General features: G+C 53.2%; 2 protein-coding genes across 8 annotated transcripts; both read left to right on the top strand.

The window, feature by feature from the left end:
- Positions 1-4,060: 4,060 nt before the first annotated feature.
- On the top strand, positions 4,061-7,334 carry SERTAD3 (SERTA domain containing 3). 7 transcript variants are annotated; one of them, XM_055145774.1, is made up of 3 exons: positions 4,061-4,212; positions 5,603-5,862; positions 6,091-7,334. In XM_055145774.1, the coding sequence occupies exon 3, from the start codon at positions 6,097-6,099 to the stop codon at positions 6,691-6,693; it is 597 nt and encodes a 198-aa protein (XP_055001749.1). In that variant the 5' UTR covers positions 4,061-4,212; positions 5,603-5,862; positions 6,091-6,096; the 3' UTR covers positions 6,694-7,334. The 7 variants fall into 7 exon arrangements, with proteins under 7 accessions (XP_055001749.1, XP_055001748.1, XP_055001751.1 ...); XM_055145776.1 differs by having other exon boundaries at positions 4,083-4,212; positions 5,714-5,862; XM_055145778.1 differs by lacking the exon at positions 4,061-4,212 and adding an exon at positions 5,327-5,459 and having other exon boundaries at positions 5,714-5,862.
- Positions 7,335-15,712: 8,378 nt separating this feature from the next.
- On the top strand, positions 15,713-19,017 carry SERTAD1 (SERTA domain containing 1). Its single transcript, XM_004620737.3, has 2 exons — positions 15,713-15,886; positions 17,982-19,017. The coding sequence occupies exon 2, from the start codon at positions 17,982-17,984 to the stop codon at positions 18,684-18,686; it is 705 nt and encodes a 234-aa protein (XP_004620794.2). The 5' UTR covers positions 15,713-15,886; the 3' UTR covers positions 18,687-19,017.
- The last annotated feature ends 557 nt before the right edge of the window (positions 19,018-19,574 follow it).

The raw sequence follows: 19,574 nt of genomic DNA, 5'->3' as shown, positions 1-19,574 counted from the left end.
GACCTGACACTGTGGCATTTCTCTCTCCCTGTGTCCCAGGTTCTTGTCTCTTCTGTGTGGCTTTCTTGTCCATCCATTCATTCACCTTTTCAATGCCAGTGTATCCCATAATGGTCCTGTGCCCCATCAGGGCCTCAGAGTCCTGCCGTCAGGGATCTTCCAAGTACCCATGGGAAAACAGTAGGGCCCAGGCTCTGGAAGATGAAGTCTGAGGCGCAAACAAACTTCTGTGGAAGAGGGCTTCATTGGAGATCTTTCTGGGTACGAATGAGCCAGGGCGGGGGCAGGGAGAGTATAGACACTTAAGGCACTTGCCTTGCATGAAGCCACTTTGGCCTCCATCCTGGCACCACACCTGGCCCTTGGCCACCGCCAGGGGTCACTCCTGAGCACAGAGCCTGAAAGCCACTCTGAGGCCTTGAGCACCAAAACTCAAACAAGCAAAAAAGAAGAAAAGGAATGAGCCGGGGGCGGGGGGGGGAGGGGGGAGTATGTTCTAAAGCATGCTGGCATCCTGCGTGGAAGAAACCTCGTGAATGCTGCCCACGTGGCTCAAGGGCAGTGTACATGTCCAGGATGAGCCAGGGTTCGAGTTTCACTCCTGGCACCCCATGGCTCCAAGCACCTCCGCTGGCAGTACCACCTATAATAGTAATTTTAAATAGCTATTAAAAAAAAAGAAGAAAAAAAAAATCACCCGAGTCAGGCCAGGAGACAGAAAAACTCACGATTCTTCTGCAGAGCTGCAATCCCCCCCCTCCAGTGAATACTATTTTGTAGGACTGGAATGCTGGGACAGGGGTTAAAACACTTGCTGCATGCCAGGAACTCTGGTTCGGTCCCCAGCACTACATAAGGTCTCCTGACAGGCCAGGCTGAGTCCAACCAGGTGGTCCACCTTGAAGATGCTGGGCCGAGAAGTCAAGCCAGGCACAGGCATTGTGATAAATCTGAGCTTGGTTCTGAGGTTTGCGGGAGGAGTGGAAGAAGGGAGGGAACCATGTTTGCCTGGTGCTTTGTTTTGTTCAGTGTTACGTGACCACACCTAGTGGTGCTCAGGAGCTACTCCCAGCTCAGTGCTCACGACTGAGGATTGAACCCAGGGCTCCTACATACAAATCTTGCACTCCAATACTTTGTGAGGGGAGAGGGTAGGGGGGGGAGTGAGGTGGGGGGGAAGCACACCCCTGGCAGCACTTCCTCTCTTTCTCCCACTTCTGCCTTTCCCCTCTCCCTCCCCCCATGGAAGTTCCTTTGCAAAGTTCCTTTCTTGCCCCAAAGGACCTGACTGCTTCTGCAAACAGCAGGATAACTTGGTTGATAAAAAAAAAAAGGCGGTGAGAACTGGTCTGAGGAATCTTAGACTCCCTTCCCAACCACAGACTGGAAAAAACCGCCTCCTCCTGGGGATAATTTGTAGGTACTGGCCACACAGACAAGACAGGCTACCTTAACCTCTCCACTATCTTGGGCCCCTTCCCTCTTTCTCTTTCTGCCATACTACCTGGGCATTTATCAACTGAGCACTGCTCTGTGCTAGCTAATGCTAAGGAGTGGGTGACCTCAGTAATCTTGTCCCCAGAAAGCCCTCAACCCAGGGCTGGAGAGATAGCACAGCGGGTAGGGCGTTTGCCTTGCACGCGGCCGACCCGGGTTCAAATCCCAGCATCCCATATGGTCCCCCGAGCACGGCCAGGGGTGATTCCTGAGTGCAGAGCCAGGAGTAACCCCTGTGCATTGCCGGGTGTGACCCAAAAAGCAAAAAAAAAAAAAAGCCCTCAACCCAGATAATGACAGCCAGGGCCAAGATGGGAAAGGCAGGGGACATAGTAAAGCTGGGAGGGTACTTACCTTGCACACGGTAGACCTGCGTTCGATAACTGGTATCCCATGTGGTGGCCCGACCACTGCCAGGAGTGATTCCTGAGTACAGAGCCAAGAGTAACCTCTGAGCATTGCCAGGTGTGCCCCCCCAAATAAAAGATGGGGAAGGCACCACGAAGTAGTTTGGGCAGAAATGGGGGGGATCATGGGAAGCCAGGGGAACCCAGAGTGAGAATAGGGAGATCCTCTTAGAGAGTAAACCTTGGAGTTGAATTCGGCTAAGAGGTGGTCTGGGAATTGAAGGTAAATTTTTCAGGATAAGAAAACATTTATGGGGCTGGAGAAATAGGACAGTGGGTACAGTGCACAGGGTTCCCCCAAAGCACCGCCAGGAGTGATTCCTGAGTGCAGAACCAGGACTAATCCCTGAGCATTGCTGGGTGTGGCAAGGTAAATTTTTTTTAAGAGGGGGAAAAAAGAAAACAGCTTTCAAGCCCAGAGCGATAGTACAGAGCATAGGACATTTACCTTGCATGGGGCCGACCGGGGTTCAATCCTCGGCATCCCATATGGTCCCCTGCGTGTTACCAGAAGAGATTATAGAGCACAGATGCAACCTCTGAACTCTGCCAGTTGTGCTACAAAAACAAAATGAACAAAAAAAAAGATTTAAAAGCTGGAGAGATAAGTACAGTGTATAGCCTTGCATATAGCCTGAGATTCGGGATCCATACCCTAGTATGACTCCTTGAGAAGAGCTAGAAATGAGCACACAAAACCGGGAGAAAGCCCTGACCACAGCCTGGCGTGGTCCAAAAACCAAAAAGAAAAAGAAAACAGGTTTAGGGTTAGCAGAAAGTCCAAAGGGCTGGGGCACCTGTGGCTCAAGCCCAGGCTTATTTTAAGATCTTCGAGTACAGGGGCTGGAGCAATAGCACAGCGGGTAGGGCCGTTTGCCTTGCACATAGCGGACCAGGATTTGATCCCCAGCATCTCACATGGTCCCCCGAGCACCGCCGTGAGTGATTCCTGAGTGCAGAGCCAGAAATAACCCCTGTGACCCAAAAAGAAAAAAAATCTTAGGGTCCATAGCCTGGAGCGACCCCACAGCAAGAAGTCAGGGAAAGCCCCAGCACCACTGGGTGTGGCCCAGAAAAAAAAAGGTAACCGGATTAAAGGGGGCAGGGCAGTGGCTCTGAGACAGAACATTTACCTAATAAAGAGAAAAGAGAACTGATTTAGGAATTTAGAGGTTAGGGGGCGGCAGGAGTAGTGCTAGCTCAATGAACTGGAGTACAAATCGTGCATACTGGAGCGGTTCCCAAAAACCGCTTGGTCCAGAGGGGGGGGCACCCCCTCCCCAGCATTGAGCCCGGAGTAGCCTCCAGCACCTAAGGGTGTGGTCAAAGAACCCAAAGCAAAAGGAAAACAAACAAACACACACTCCGCTTCCATTTCTTGAGTATTAGCGAAGGGTATCTGGCATTGTTGGTGTAAGTTCGGGGAAAAAAAAGAGAAACGGACAAAAATCTCTGTTCCGAATGGTGCAGGGCAAGCGTGAAACATTTTAGAAAAGCAAAGTGATTCAGTGTTGCAGGAAGGTCGAGAGCAAACTGAGTATCAGGTTCTGGAAAAGTTAATTTGGACTTAATTTAAGAGGAGCCGGGAGCGAGTTTCCAGCAACGCAGGGCCATCCTGAGTTAGAGGAGGACCTCAAGAGAACACGCTGAGAAAAAAAAAAAAGGGCTTCAGGATTAATTACGAAAGTGGGGCCACAGGCTACAGCTGGGGCGGGGCTGTGATCACCCCGGCAACCTCAACTGCGCTAACCCATTGGCTGCTCTTCCGCTGCGTCACCCAGCCCGCCGCGTCCGCCCCCGAAACCCCAGGGGTGCGGCCTCCATGAGTTGCTCCGCATTGGTCACTTAGAAAACGAGGTGGGGTAGTGATTGCCGGCCAGTTTTGTTCCGCGACGAGGTCTAAGCCTGCTATCAAGGGGTCTGAGGACAGTGCTGGCGACCTAGGAGTCGCGACAGTAGCTGAACTAAAGGAAACAGTTTTAATGTCCCCGCCAGCCTCCCACCCGAGAGCCGAGGCTCCGCCCCGGGGCGAGTCGGAATCCTTTAAATGGTCCTGGGCGCCAGGGACGGGAGGGCGGGTCCGACGTCTCCAGGCAACCGACCGGTGGCCCCGCCCAGCCAATCCTCGCCCGGCAGCGGGCATCATTCCAACCAATCGCGGCTCGCGGCTCGGTCCGGGGCGGAGCTGAGTGGGCCCGGAGCCAGACGGAGAGGCCCCGGAGAGGCGAGAGAGGCCCCTACCCAGCAGTGAAGGGTGGCAGAGCTGCGGATGTTTCAGGAGGCGCTCATTCCGAACCTGGCAGCGAAGGTGAGGGGTGGCTTCCCGGGTTGCGTTCTGCCATGGGTTGAGGGAGGTGTAGGCGCGGCCCGGAAAGTTGCGGAGGCGGGGTCTGGGCGGGAGTTGGGGGGGGGGGTCCCGATTAAGAGTGATGATAAGCTCTAGAGGGGCTTCGGGGGTCTGAGACTTGAGTTAGAGAACCTGGACGGCAGTAGTTGGGGCAGAGTTTTCGAGTGGAGGGAGTTTGAGATGGGGACATGGTGTGTCTGGAGAAGCGGAAAACCCTGGGAAGAAACTTTTGGGTCAGGGAATCTGGAGAGAACAATTCGGGTTGAGTTCGGGGCTTTAGAATTCTAGGGAACAATACTGCTAGATGTGAGGGGCTGGAACCGGGATCCCGAGCGTTTGGAGAAGTGAAAGAACAAGATGCAAGGAATCTTGCTCGGTCTTCCAGACTCAGTGGCGCGGCTGGGGTACTGGAGAAGACTTCCAGCGTTCGGCGCTTGGAGCCGGAGGGGGAGTTTGGAGATGAAGTCGTGAGGCTTTTTTTCGGAAGGGGTGAATAGGGGAAAATTAGACGGGGGTAAGATCCCAGAATTGAGATAAAGCTAATCTCCCGCACGGAGTGTATCGGAGGGTAGTTTGTAGTTTTTGAGCGGTATGTTAGGAACCCGAGAGCTGTTTCGGGGTAGACTCTAGGCTCCTTCGGACCCAGAGAAAGCAGCTTCAGAGCTGGCGTCTAGGGTGGGGGGAGGGGTACTCCGGGCGGGGAGCTCAGACCGGCCGCCCTGGAGGCAACGGAGGGCGGGGCTCGGCTAGCGCCGGGCAGCTGGACGTCCGGGTTCCCCTCCCCCACCCCTGTTCTTTGCGCATGCTCGGAGGGAGGGCGTGGGTTGGTCCCCGTGGTTTGCTGAGCCCTCTGGGGATTGTAGTGCGCGTTCGACGTCAATGCCTGTGCCCGGAGGCTGTTTGCCTTTTTTCCCAGAAGGCCTTGGGCGAAATTGGGGCGTGTCTTCCCGCTGAATAGAGGGGCGAGGTCGCGGGAGAGCCGAGAGCTACCTGATTGGCAGCGTCGGTCGGGGGCGGGGCTTGGCTTTAGTCTCGTCCCAACTAGTTTTCCTTTGGGGCGCATTGCAGGGAAAGCCAAAGGCACTGGTTGGAGGGACAGGGGAGGCCACTTCCAAGCTCAAGGTCGCTTAGGAAGAGGGAATGGACAGAGAGAGCGGCCGTGTGAACGGAGAGGCGATCAAGAAGAGGGTCCCTTACAAGGGCGCCAGGTGGTGTAAATAAAAATCTTGGATTATATTATTGGTGATTAACTCCTTCCGTAAAATGTTTCCTTTGCGGTGGGCCCTGTGCGTATTACTCGTGGGATCGACGTGACAATGTGGTGGTAATGTGTACAATCCCCATTTTACAGATGAGGAAACTGAGGCCCAGCGAGGTGATCTTACATCACTTTCCCAAGATCACACAGCTGAGCAGTGTCAGAGGCAGAATTCAAACCCAGGATTCCCTCCTTCCACTCCAGGTCTCTGTACTCCACACCTGTCTTGTGTAACACCTTTGAAGAAATGAGTAATGTGGAGAGTACAGATTTAGGATTCAGAAGGACTTGAGTTAGATGAGAAAAATTGAGCCTCAAGGATGTAAATTCACTGTTCAAGGCCACATCGGCAAGTAAGTGGGCTTCACCTAGCACCGGTTCGATCGAGTTCTCATGTGCTGAGTCATAATGAGACTTTTCCCCCTTAGCCTTGTGAGATTTTGCTGCTTTCCTTTGACAGATGCGGACACTGAGCTTGAGATGGTTAAACATCAGCCCCCTCCCCCAAATCAAGCAGGAGCTGTGGGATTGGAACTGGTTCTGCTGTGTCTCATTTAGTCCTCCCCCCCTTTTCTCTGCAGGGCGTCATGGTTGGGGGCTTGAAGAGGAAACACTCGGATGTGGAGGAGGAGGAAGATGAGAAATGGGACTGGAGTCCCGCCGGCCTGCGGAGCTACCAGCAAGCCCTGCTGCGAATCTCCCTAGACAAAGTCCAGCGCAGCCTGGGCCCCCGTGCCCCCAGCTTGCGCCGGCATGTCCTGATCCACAACACGCTGCAGCAGCTGCAGGCCGCGCTCTGCCTGGCGCCCACCCCAGCCCTGCCCCCGGAGCCCCTTTTCCTGGGTGAGGAGGACTTTTCCCTGTCCTCCACCATCGGCTCTATTCTCAGGGAGCTGGACACCACCATGGACGAGAGCGAGCCCCCGCAGAATCCAGTGGCGCCCCCAGCACCCCAAAACGAAGTGCCACAACACCAGCCCGATCCGGTCTTTTTGGAAGCGCTGAGTTCCCGGTACCTGGAGGACTCTAGCTTGGACGATTTTTTTCTGGACATTGACACATCCACGGTGGAGAAGGAGCCCGCGCTGGCCCCGCCCGAGCCTCCGCACAACCTCTTCTGTACCCCAGGCTCCTGGGAGTGGAACGAACTTGATCACATCATGGAAATTATTCTGGGATCCTAAAACTTGGAAGGGGGCGTGGGGGGGATGGTTCCTTCCTCATCTCAGGTGGGCTGGAGCCCAGGAGGCAAATCTGTATGTGTGTGTTGGGGGAGGGGGGCCCTCTCCTCCCACTGCAGGGTTCCACAGACCATCTTGCATGTGTGTGTGTCTGGTTACCGCCACCTTCTGTGAAGGTGGTGTTTTTGTTTTGTTCTTGTTTTTTTTCCCTGAATTAATTTATCTACTCCAAATGCCTTAATGAGACTGTCTCTGGGAATCTGATTTCCCACTTCACATTTCTTCTGCCTTGTCCTCCCAGTTCCTTCTCCCCTGGTGACCACTGGGGCCCTCAGGGAAGATAAAACTGGGCCTGTGAAGGACGCCCAGCAGGGGCTGTCTGTTGCTATGGAAACCAGGCCCTGCCTCTCTGCATCTCCCAGAAGTGGAAAGGGGCTGGCACCCTCCCCCCTGCCCAGGCTGAATCCTACCTCCTTGGCAGGACCCAGTCCCAGCAGCCTCCTGATTGATAACCAGGCCGGACCACGTGCAATAGGATGGAAACCAAACTGCTCCATGCCGCACTATTTAAAGAAAGGCGGGTTTTGTGGTGGCTTTTTTTTTTCCTTTGATTGTTTGTATTTTTTTTTTTTAATAAAAGTATTTTGGAAGGGATGGTGTGTTTCTCGACTTCACTGGGTCATTAGGGAGGGAACTGGGTAGATTCCCTGGACACCTCCACCTCTGACCTGCCAAAATCGGGGCTTATTCCTGAGTGCTTAAGTTAAGTCAATACATTCTTATGTAGATATGAGGCCTACATTTTACCTGGAAGGAGCCTGAGGTTTAGGCAGCTAAGTCATATGATGGGGGAACAAGGACCATGTATCTAGTACAGTCTGTCTACCTCTGGGCCTGTGTTCCGCTGCTGTTTGTAGTTACTTGATTAACAGGAGCAAGATACTGAGGTATGTGAATTGCCATCAAACAATAGCTTGTGACTCAAGTCTTACTGAGGCTGGATAGAGTTCAGGGGTTAAGGTACTTCCCTTGCAATCCTTGGTACCACATACTATTCCCCCTAGTACTACTAGGATATCTCTGAGCTAGGAGTAATGCACCTCGCAGCCCCCCAAAGCAGGCAGTCATGACAAAGGATTGGCAAGTATATATGCTTAGTATGTGGGAGTCCTGGTTCAATCCTTGACATCACCTGAACTCCCCAGCAGTGCTGGGTGTGGCCAAAACACGCCAAAACTTCTATGAAATGTGAGGTCTAGAAGATGAAAACGCTTTATGCCCCCCACCCCCTGCAATGTTAGGGTGCTCAGGATTTATTTGGAGGATTTAATTCCAGGGAAATGGAAAAGAGAAAGGGGTCTCGGGGCCAGAGGAATAGTGCAGCAGGTAGGACATTTGCATACTGCCAACCCGGGTTTGGTCCCTGGCATCCCATATGGTACCGCAAGCATCACCAGGAGTAATTCCTGAGTGCAGAGCCAGGAATAATCCCTGAACATGGGAGCTGTGCTGATAGCACAGCAGGTAGGGCGTTTGCTTTGCATGTGACTAATCCGGGTTCAATTCCCAGCATCCCATATGGTCCCCCGAGCACAACCAGGAGTGATTCTTTAGTGCAAAGCCAGGAGTAACCCCTGTGCATCACTGGGTGTGACCCAAAACAAACAAACAAAAAAATAATCCCTGAACATAATTGGATGTGACCCCCCCAAAAAAAAATAGGATCAGGGAAAATGCAGTGTTTGAAGCTGCTGTACTGCACAAACCTGGTCATGGCTGCATTAGGGACTAAAGGACTTTTCTAGGACTACAAGAAGAAACACAAGCCTGGCACAGTCCTTAGGCTGGGAAAGAGGGTTTTTTTGCAGGTGCTTCTGGCTCAAAGCCATAGTCTCACTAAGAGGGTCCTAGCATAGAAGTTTGAAAGCAGTAGGGTACCTTTAACATGCAGTGCTAGTCCAGAAGGAGGAGGTGGTCTTGGGGCTGGAGCAATGGCACAGCGGGTAGGGCATTTGGCTTGCACGCGCCTGACTCAGGTTCGATTCCCAGCATCCCCTGAGCACTGGCAGGGATGATTCCGAAGTGCAGAGCCAGGAGTAACCCCTGTGCATCACGAGGTGTGACCCAAAAAAAAAGGGAAAAAAAAAAAGGATAAAACCCCAACTTTTGGGAGCCAGAGAGATAGTCCAGGAGGTAAAGTACTTAATTTGCATGTGACCAATCCTTCCTATTTAAACCCCAGACTATTTATGCACTCCGTGTACCCCACCACCTAACTTCACCAAGGCCTTCAATTTTTCTATTCTCTCTTCCCACACTATTCTCTTTTGAGCCCATGTTCATTCCCACCCCAGGGCTTTTGCACCTGCCCTGAACAGCCAAAGAATGCTTCCCCATGGCTTTAGCAATCTAAATGTCCCCTTCTCAGAAGGGGACATTGCCGTCCCTGTTCTTTCTAGTTCAACATGTTCTGGGACAAAAACTCCCCACCTGGTACCCCCACCTCCATTGTTTTGTTTTGGGGCCACTCATGGCAGTGCTCAGGGCTTAATTTTGGCTCTGTGCTCAAGGAATCATTGCTGGTGGGGTTCAGGGAACCATACAGGATTTTGTTTTGTTTTGTTTTGTTTTTGCTTTTTTGGGTCACACCCAGCAATGCACAGGGGTCACTCCTGGCTCATGCACTCAGGAATCACCCCTGGCGGTGCTCAGGGGACCATATGGGATGCTGGGATTTGAACCCGGGTCAGCCGCATGCAAGGCAAACGCCCTACCCGCTGTGCTATCACTCCAGCCCCCAACCATACAGGATTTTGGAGATTGAATCCTAGTTAGTCACATGCAAGGCAAGTGCCCTACCCACCATACTATCATTCTTGCCCCATACACACATACACATTAATACAGATTGTTTACTTTGTAGCATGCACCTTCCCATCTCAGGTGATTTATTATTTGTTTGTGATTAGCTTCTTTGCCTGCTGGAAATTTAAGGAGCAGTTGTGTTGTTCCTTGCCTACAACCATGTTTGACCAAGTCATGGGATGCAGGGGATCCAACCTGGGATGGCTGCTGGCAAGGTAAAAGCCCTACCCTCTGTACTATTGCTTTGGCCCTGCAAATTGTGAACTCTGGACCAACTTCCCTCCCCCACCCCCTCATGCCTGTGTTCCTATGCTTCACACACTATAACACTACTATTCTTCAAACACACCTGCATATCTCCACCTCCAGAACTGAGGAATTCCAGCCTTGCTGATCGATTCTGCAAAAGGTAGGAGCAAGAGACCGGGTACACACCCAGGCTCTGATCAGCCATCGATTAAATGGCCTCTAGTGGGCCAGATCTTGTCTCAGGCACATGCACAGCACTTCCTGATATCTTTTTTTTTTCTTCTTTTTGGGTCACACCCGGCAATGCACAGGGGTTACCTCCTGGATTTGCACTCAGGAGTTACTCCTGGTGGTGCTCAGGGGACCATATGGGATGCTGGGAATCGAACCCGGGTCGGCCTCGTGCGTGCAAGGCAAACGCCCTACCCGCTGTGCTATCGCTCCAGCCCCACTTCCTGCTATCTTAAGGCAGCAGTGGCTGGGAAGGCTGAGGGGGACAAGAAAAAGGCAGTGAAAGGTCCTTGGTGGGTGGTTAAATGCTGCAGAGAAAAAGGGGGCTTGATCTTCAAGTCCCTGTTCTCCTTTGAACAAGGATCTTTCTTGCATATCTTGATGTTTTTATGCTTGCCTATTTCTACTCTAGAGAAGCCTGTGTTCTCTCTCAATAATGTACTTCTGTTCCCCTCACGTCTTTTATTTTATTTATTTATTTATCTTTTGCTTTTTGGGTCACACCCAGCAGTGCACAGGGGTTACTCCTGGCTCTGCACTCAGGAATTACTCCTGGCAGTGCTGGGGGACCATATGGGATGCTGGGAATTGAACCAGGCTCGGCCCTACCCGCTGTGCTATCACATCACTCCAGCCCCACCCCTCACATCTTTTAAATAAATCCCAATAAGATATATCTTGATTGAAAAAACAAAAAAGGAAAGAAAGAGAGAAAGAAAGAAAGAAAGAAAGAAAGAAAGAAAGAAAGAAAGAAAGAAAGAAAGAAAGAAAGAAAGAAAGAAAGAAAGAAGAGAGAGAGAGAGGAAGGAAGGAAGGAAGGAAGGAAGGAAGGAAGGAAGGAAGGAAGGAAGGAAGGAAGGAAGGAAGGAAGGAAGGAAGGAAGGAAGGAAGGAAGGAAGGAAGGAAAAGAAAAAGGGAGGAGGTGTGATGGGGTGTTGCTATTTATGCGGAATGGCCCGGGGGCCTCATTAACAAAGGAACATTTCAGAGACAATATGAAGAAGGTGAGTAGTGAACCCGGTGTCTACAGCGGATGCAGCCTGGCAGAGGTAAGGGCCAGTGCGAACTGCCCCGAGGTCAGAATGGGAATGGAGTGTTTTAGGGCCCCTGTTGAATGTTCAAAGGGAACCAGGAAAGCGAGTTGGGATCCCGGAGGGGGTCAGGCTGCAGACCATCGAGGATCTTGTGGGAGGACTTGACCTTTACATTGGGTGAGAGCGAGAGGAAAGACAGGACGGGCTCTTTGCCCTAAAAGGAAACCTCGTGCAGAAGAGCCCTGTCGCTCTCCCGCTGTGCCACAGAAAAGCCTGCAGAAAGAGCCCCCAAACTGAGGCTCAAAAAGGTCCGGATGGGGGTGGGGGGGGGGGGGCTGGAGTAATAGCATAGCGGGTAGGGCGTTTGCCTTGCACGCGGCCGACCCGGGTTCAAATCCCAGCATCCCATATGGTCCTCTGAGCACCGCCAGGAGTAATTCCTGAGTGCAGAGCCAGGAGTAACCCCTGTGCATCGCCAGGTGTAACCCCCCCCCAAAAAAAAAAACAAAAAAAAAAATAATAAAAAGGTCCGGATCGTACCCGGTTCAAGAACTGACTAGACAGGAGTGGAAACAGTGAAAAAAAAAAAAAAAAAAAGAACTGACTGGAGAAATGTAAGACTGGCCCAGCCGAGAGAACCTGGCCGCTAGGGCAGAGTCCACCTTTTAGCCTCAGCTAGCCCGGACGTCCCGCGTTGGGGGAGGGGCCACGGCTGCTGGGGGGGGCGGGGAGGGGGCTGTGCACTGGCTCCGCCTACCAAGACGGGTTATGGTCTGGTCCCGCCCATATGGGCGGAGCGTGGGCGGCACTCACTTTACCTGCCCACCCTCCACCCCCGCGCTGGTCTGCGACAAGGTACCGGGCCATCAGCGGTGGCCGGGAGGCGGGTCGGCGCCTCCTCCCTCCCCTGAGGCTGGGTGGGGTGGCCAGGGCGGGGCTCTCCTCTCACCCCCCCTGCTCGCTCGAGGAGGCTCGTCCTCCGAGCCGGCTTGGCCTGGTGGCTTTGGTTTCGTTTCCCCAGGCCCGATCTCTCTCCTCTCCCTCTCCCATTCCACCCCTCAGCACATTTCTGGCTGCTTCTTCACTTTCTGGTATCAGCTTCCTAGTCACCTCCTCAAGGCTGGACTCCGGGATTGCTCAACAGCAGATGTGTCTTCCAAATCTCGGAATTATCCATATCCACCAAGACCTCCACTTCCCTAATTTTAATTTTGCTCAATCCCTCCACAAAAGCAGGGATTATCTTCCTCATTTGTTTACCATTAGGGGCTTCTCATCCTATTCAGAACGAAAAGCAAAAGTTCAGGAGCTGGAGAAATAAATAGTACAACAGGTAGGGTACTTGCCTTGCAAGTGACTGACCTGTACCTCATATGTCCCCTGAGGTCGGCTGGCTGTGCCAGGAGTAGAGGGGGGGCACGGGCGGGGGCAGGTGAGGTGAAACGTTCATGAAGGGCCTGAAATTAAAGGGTCTGAAACTTCCCTAACCAAATGGGATCCAGCTACTCTGGCCTAACTCCTGGTCAAACAACACTCCCACCTCAGGGTCTTTGCACTGGTCCTTCCCTCTGGCTAGAGTACTTTGTCCTGAGCCTTCCTGCCCCTCACTTCACCAGGTCTCTCCTTAAATGGGGTCACCTCTGCAGGGACCCTGGAACCCACCAACACCCTGACTTACCTGCGCATTCCTACTCATAACTTTCCTTTCTGCCTTATGCTTTTCCTTTTCACCTTTCTAGAGATTATCCTCTATTTTTAAGTTTCTTGCTCACCTCTCCACATCGGGAATTTTTGTCTGATTTTACTTTGTGTCATCTTTAGTGTCTGACCCACAGCACTTGCTCAGTACACAAATATTTGTGAGCCAGTGAATGTAGTCTGATTCTTTTCTCTCCCCATCCCATCTGAGCTATCCCAGGAGAGACCCTTTGAGGCAGCTTCATTGCTGTTCCCCCATCATTTACAACAGTGTGGACAACATAACAGGTGCTTGATAAACACACATTTACTCAGTGTTATTGAGTCTCACCAAGAGACTCCTACAAGCTTTTTTTCAGAAAAGTCCCTTGGATATTCTGGGACTTCTTCTTTTTTTTCTTTTTTGGTCACACCCCTCGATGAACAGGGGTTAACTCCTGGCTCTATACTCAGGAATAACTCCTGGCGGTGCTTGGGGGACCATGTGGGATGCTAGAAATCGAAGCCGGGTTGGCCGCATGCAAGGCAAACACCCTTACATGCTGTGCTATTGCTCCAGCCCCTCTGGGACTTTCTTAAAGAAATATTGAGAAGGGAATGATGTAAATGATGTAAACTTGTCTAACAGAGGTCTTGGTTCTAGTTAACACTGACTCTCTCTCTCTCTTTCCCTCTTCTCTCTCTCTCTCTCTCTCTCTCTCTCTCTCTCTCTCTCTCTCTCTCTCTCTCTCTCTCTCTCTCTTTCTTATTTGTTTGTTTTGTTTCTGGGCCAAGCCTATCCAATAGTGCTCAGGGCATGCTCCTGGCTTTGCACTCAGGGATCACTCTTGGCAGCACTTAAGGGATCGAATGAGGTGTTGGATTAAACCTCAGTTGGCCAAATACCAGGCCAGTGCCCTACCTGCTATACTTTCTCAACCCCTGATTTTATTTTCATTCTTATTTTGGGGTGACCACACCCAACAATGCTCAGTGGTAACTCCTGGGATCAGTGCTCAGGAATTACTTCTGGAGGGGCTTGGGGGACCATATGGGATGCCAGGGCTAAAACCTAGGTCAGCTTCATGCAAGACAAATACCCTACCCGCTGTACCCACTAGTCTATCTCTCCAACCCAATCATGTACCTTTGATTCTGCAATATTTCCCCAATTCCACCAAATCCTTTTGTGTATTCTTTTTTTTTGGGGGGGGATCACACTTGGCAATGCACAGGGGTCACTCCTGCCTCTGCACTCAGGAATTACCCCTGGCAGTGCTCAGGACATCATATGGGTTGCTGGGAATCGAACCTGGGTCAGCCACATGCAAGGCAAACACCCTACCCGCTGTGCTGTCACTCCAGCCCCTTTTTTGTGTATTCTTGAAATTAAACATTTCTTCCAACAGTATATTTGTAATATAGATGTGCCACAATTTAATATAAATTTCCCACATTTGGGAAGGGGCCATCCCCAGCAGTGCTCAGGACTTACTCCTTACTCTATGGTTAGGAATAACGCCAGGAGGGGCTAAAGGGAGCCTATGGGGTGCCAGGGATCAAACCCAGGTCAGCTGTGTGCAAGGCAAACACTCTACCTGCCCCAGTATTGCTCAAATCCTAGATATCCTACATGTTTAAGAGCTTACTTTGACTAGGAGCTTTATTTATTTTTTTTATTTTGTTTTTGGGCCATACCTGGCTCTGCTCTGGGCTTACTCCTGGCTCTGTGCTCAGGGATCACTCCTGCCCGGGATGGTGGGTGTGGGGGGGATCAAACCTGGTGGCATTCTTGGAAGACAAGTTAAGTGCCTTCGTGCCTGCATTATCTTTCTGTCCCCTAACTAGGAGCTTTATTCACAACCAATAGGTCCTTGCAGGAAAATTAGCATATGAGCTACCTGTAAATCCCAGCATCAATTTCTCAGCCCAGAGTTAAACTCCTCTCTATCTGTACTCCACTGGTGTCTACCTTGACTTTGTAACAATCCCGATTACTCTTTGCTACTAACAAAAGACACCGCAAAAGGATTGAAAGAAATTTTCTACTTAATTCTCCAAACAATCCAATGAGCCAGACTCTATTTTCCTTCTTTAAAGAATAGGGAATGAGGATTAAGGCCCTTGCCAAAGCGACTGAAGGAATGGAGACCTGATTGGGAATCCAGTGGCTTCCTCAAGGCTCCTCCCACCCACCCCCACACCCCCTACAACTCCCCTCTGGTTTTTAGCCACAATTGAGCCCAACAGCCCTGAACCTGCTGAATCTGGAAATAGAGATACAATCTTTTTTTTTTTTTTTTTTGGTCTTTGGGCCACACCCAGAGATGTCCAGGGTTTACTCCTGATGTCCTTTCTCCGCACTCAGGGATCACTCCTGGCGGTGCTCGGAGGACCATATGGGATGTCAGAGATCGAACCTCGGACGGCAGCGTGGCAAGGCAAGCGCCCTCCCCACTGTACTACATTGCTCTGGTCCTTAGAGATACAATCTTATTGAAAGTTTTCTGATTTCCAAGAAGTGGGCAAGATGATGCCCCCTTGTAACACACTTTGTTGCGTTACAAGGCTTTTTCCAAGGTCACGCAGAATATGCATGGTTAGAATTTGAACCCAAACCTATGTAGTGTCGTGCTGCCTGTCGAGGTGCGGCCCCTCACGCCGGTCAATGTCGGGTTCCCCAGGCACAGGTGTGAGGGCCCCGCACCTCAAGAGGCAAACGCCTCTCCCCACCCAGCAAAGCTGACACCTAGCTCCTCTCGGCTCCCGGCAGGAAGCCTCCGGGGCATGCGCGCTGAATCGAACCTTGACTACCTTCGGACCTGCCCCATCGGGCTCCGCCCTTCTCCTCCTGAAACCAATCACTTCGTGGAGGGCGGGCCTCCAGAGGCCAGCCAGGCTACGCCCTTCTCTGCCATTGCCCAATCACAGAGTGGAGGGCGGGCCTCCAGCGGAGTGGGCGGTAACTAAGGGGAGTCCAGCGCTGCGAGTCGTGCGCCGGAGTCAGAAGTACGTCTCGCGACCCAGGCGCCGGCTGCGAGGCTAGTGAGGGATCCCGAGAGCGATGCTGCCGCCGCCGTCGCTCCCTGATTGGCTGCGGTCGGCTCTCTCTTCGTTCTGATTGGCAGGCTGCTGGCTGGGTATGTAAATGAAGGGAAGGGGCCGGCGGCGGGGAGAGAGGGGGGCCCGGCGGCGGCGGGGTCCTTGCGTAGGTTCGATCCCCGACTCCGGCAGGTTCGCGCCGGGGCTGCCCCGTATCGATACGCGCGGGCCTTTCCGTGCCGCGCGCCCCAGCCTGGCCGGGTGAATCACGCCGCAGTCAGGGAAGGGGGCGGAGGCGCCGGCTCTCTGGCTCCGGCTGCGTGACTCACCCGCCTCCGCCGCCGCCGCTTCGGGAGGAGCCGCCTCCGCTGCCTTCCGGAAGCGAGCGCAGGCCGAGGGGGCAGCACAGCCCCTAGGGGTCCCGGGCCGGACGGCCCCGGCCTCCGGCAGCCAGCACCTGCGTTGTGGGGTGTAGTGTCAACGGGGTGGCAGGGTTCCGAGGAGTCGCGACCCCGGTCTTGGGGGTTGGGGGGGCGGGCAGCCGGCCTGGCGCCGCTAGGGGGCGCCGGCCCGGAGCCGGGGGAGGAGTCGGGGGGTGAGGGTTGAATTCCTGAGGTTCAGAACTCCCGGGCCTTTACCGAAGGCTCCCGGGACACAAGTTAGGGATCCTATGTGCGGTCACACCGAAGGTCCTGCTGGGCCCCCGAAGGTGGCCGGTGCGAAAACGCAGTTTGGGCCAGGGGTGCAGAACTCCAGGGCGCCCCCGGCCTAGGAATGCCGGGAGGCGGTGGGGAGGGGGGTGGTGTCTTCAGACCGCTCTCCCTGACTTGCGAGCCCTCCCAGCAGGCTTTCCCGGCAAGTTCAGTCCGCTCCGCCTTCCACACAGTCAATCCGGAATCCAGCATCTTTCCGGCTCCACCAACTACCACCTTGTCTGAGTTCCCATTATCTCCGACCCAGCGTGCCGTAGCCGAGTGGGGTCCCGAACCAGCTCCAGCCTCGCCCCTCGCCCTTCCTGCCACCCCCGGATCCGGAAAAGCCCCCAGTCTCACTCCTCTCTGTTGGGACCCTTTCAAGGACCCCCTGCCACACTCACAATCACTTCAGATCACTTCCTTGGTCTCTAACCACGGCCCAAGACCACTCAGTACCCTATCTCTGTCTGCACCCCACCGTGCTGGGCTGTTTTCAGCATAAACCTTTCCAGCCTTGTCCACTTTCTTTGCCTTTGCTTGTTTGGTTTTGTTCCTCTTTGGGGAATACTATCCTGCTGGTCCTTCCATGACTGACATGAGTTTCAGGTGTCACCTCCTCAGTGAAGCCTTCCCTGATCACTCAGTTGAAACTTTTTAGCAACGTCCCAACACTCGCTGTCAAATTCCTGTCTGTATTTGTTCCTGTATTGTGGGCTGCATGCTAGACATTTAGTGCATTTAGACTGTACTATGAGAAACAACTGCTTTTCTAGGTTATAAAAAAATTTTAGGGACCAGAGAGAGTATAGGGGTTCAGGTGCTTGCTTTGCACTCAGCCAACTGCGGTTTGATCACCAGCACCACACAGGGTCCCCCAAGCACAACCTGAGCAAGAGCCAGGAGTTAGCCCTGAGCACTCCCGGGTGTGGCCCAAAAACAAATAACACAAAGAAAGGTTGGATATTGGACATTTCATATAGCACATTGAAAACATAAATGCTAATAATTATTATTTAAAGAATACTTAATGAGTGATGATTGTGTCTCAGACCCAGTTGTAAGTAATTTTTATATATTGTCTCATTCATTGCCCCAAACCAACTCTCTGATATAGTAAGATTATCATTTACTTTTTAATGTGTGGGACCACACTCAACTGTGCTCAGCGCTCTCCTTGCTGTACTATGGCTCTGGCCCTTTCATTCACCTCTTTTTTCCTTTGTGTGTGTTTGAGGGGGGGTGCGGCGGGCATGCCCGGTGATGTTCAGGGATTATTCCTGGCTCTGCACTCAGGAATTACTTCTGGCAGTGCTCAGGGAACCAAATGTGATGCTGTGGATCTAACATGCAAGGCAAGCACCCTGCCCACTATGCTATGGGCCCCCCTCATTCACCTCTTAAAGGTTCCTTAACTCAGTGAGGTCCGGTGACTTCGCAGGGGCTCCCAGACTGCAATTGTGTAAACTTCACGGACCCAATGACTTGTCTCTCTCTGCAGATGATGCTAAGCAAGAGCCTGAAACGTAAGCGGGAGGAGGAGGAGGAGGAGGAGAGGAAGGAAGACGCCTGGTGGCTGGGTCCCGGCCACGCTGCTCCGGCACAGGACCCCCCTGCCGCCGCCTCCAGCTCCCTCTTTGACCTCTCGGTGCTCAAACTGCACCATAGCCTTCGGCAGAGTGAGCCAGACCTGAGGCACTTGGTGCTGGTCGTGAACACGCTACGGCGCATCCAGGCATCCATGGCCCCTGCAGCTGCCCTGCCCCTCGTGCCCAGCCCGCCCGTCGTCCCCAGTGTGGTGGACAGCCTGCTGGCCAGCTCAGATGCCAGCCTCTCGGCCTCCATGGCCAGCCTCTTGGAGGACCTCAGCCAGATCGAGGGCTTGAGCCAGGCCCCCCAGCCCCTGGCCGATGAGGGCCCGCCGGGCCGCCTGACGGGGCCAGCCTCTGCTGGTCTGGGTGACTTGGACCTGGTGGACCCAGCCACCGGCTGTCTGCTGGACAATGGGCTCGAGTGTCTATTTGAGGATATCGACACCTCCATGTATGACAGCGAACTGTGGGCACCGGCCTCTGAGGGCCTCAAAGCCGGCCCTGTGGAGGCCCCCAGCAAGGAGGAAACTTCGGAGCTGGATGAGCTGGACTACCTCATGGACATGCTGGTCAGCACACAGGAACTGGAGCGGCTGCCAGGGCCGGGGCGCTGACCTCCCCTCCGGCTGGATGGTTGTCCGGTGGCCAAGCTGAGCCGGGCGGCCCCCCGCCATGCTCCGAAGGGACCTTCAGTTCAGAGAGGAGGCTCTGAGCAGATGGGGTCGGCCCGGGCATCCTCCCTCCCTCCAGCCTGTCGTCCAGGGCTGAGGAGACCGTGTGGGGTTGGCCCTCAGTGTGATGACAGGGCTGGGGACTGGAATGTGATATGACCAGACCCTGGGCCAGACTGAACCGCCAAGGTCAGAGTCGGGGAATATTCTTTTCCCTACTGGGCGAGGAGACCCCAATCAGTGTTTTGAAATTAAAAGAAAAACTCAAAATCTGTGTTCTTTTTCGTGGCATGTGTCCCCAGCCCAGCACTCTGTGCCGGAGGTGTTGACTTGCTTTCGAACCATAGAATGGGGGCGGAGCGGGGCGTGTTTATTCCCATTTTAAAGGTGAGGAACTGAGGCAGAAGCAAGTCTCCCTGGGGGAGGGGGGTTTCTCAGCAGAAACTTAATCCCGCCTGGTCTGGTCACTGATCCTCCGAGACTGGAGGACTGGAGGACCGGCTGCTACGGGGCCTCCATTAGCCCCTTGTGTAAACCTAGGGAGGGGCAGGGACACCCAGAGACATTGTTTGTTTTTGCGCTGCTTGGGGTTTGCTCCTTGCTCTGTCTTCAGAAATTACTCCCTGCGGTGCTCGGGACCTTCCGGGACACCAGCGATCAAATCCCGCAAGGCAAGCACCCTCCTGCTGAACATTCTCCAGGCATCTCCCACTCCCCACTCCAACCCGCCCCTACATACACAGAGACATGTTTTAAAACCTAGGCCTAGTCTTTGGGGCTGAGTGAGAGTGGAGGGCAAAGGTGAGTTTCCCTTGAGTCGGATGGGGAGCC

This window comes from Sorex araneus, chromosome 8 (genome assembly GCF_027595985.1).
Source record: "Sorex araneus isolate mSorAra2 chromosome 8, mSorAra2.pri, whole genome shotgun sequence".
In the NCBI taxonomy this organism is placed as follows: Eukaryota; Metazoa; Chordata; class Mammalia; order Eulipotyphla; family Soricidae; genus Sorex; species Sorex araneus.
The sequence above is the reverse complement of the archived record's forward strand: the minus strand, read 5'-3'. Positions and strand labels throughout refer to the sequence as shown.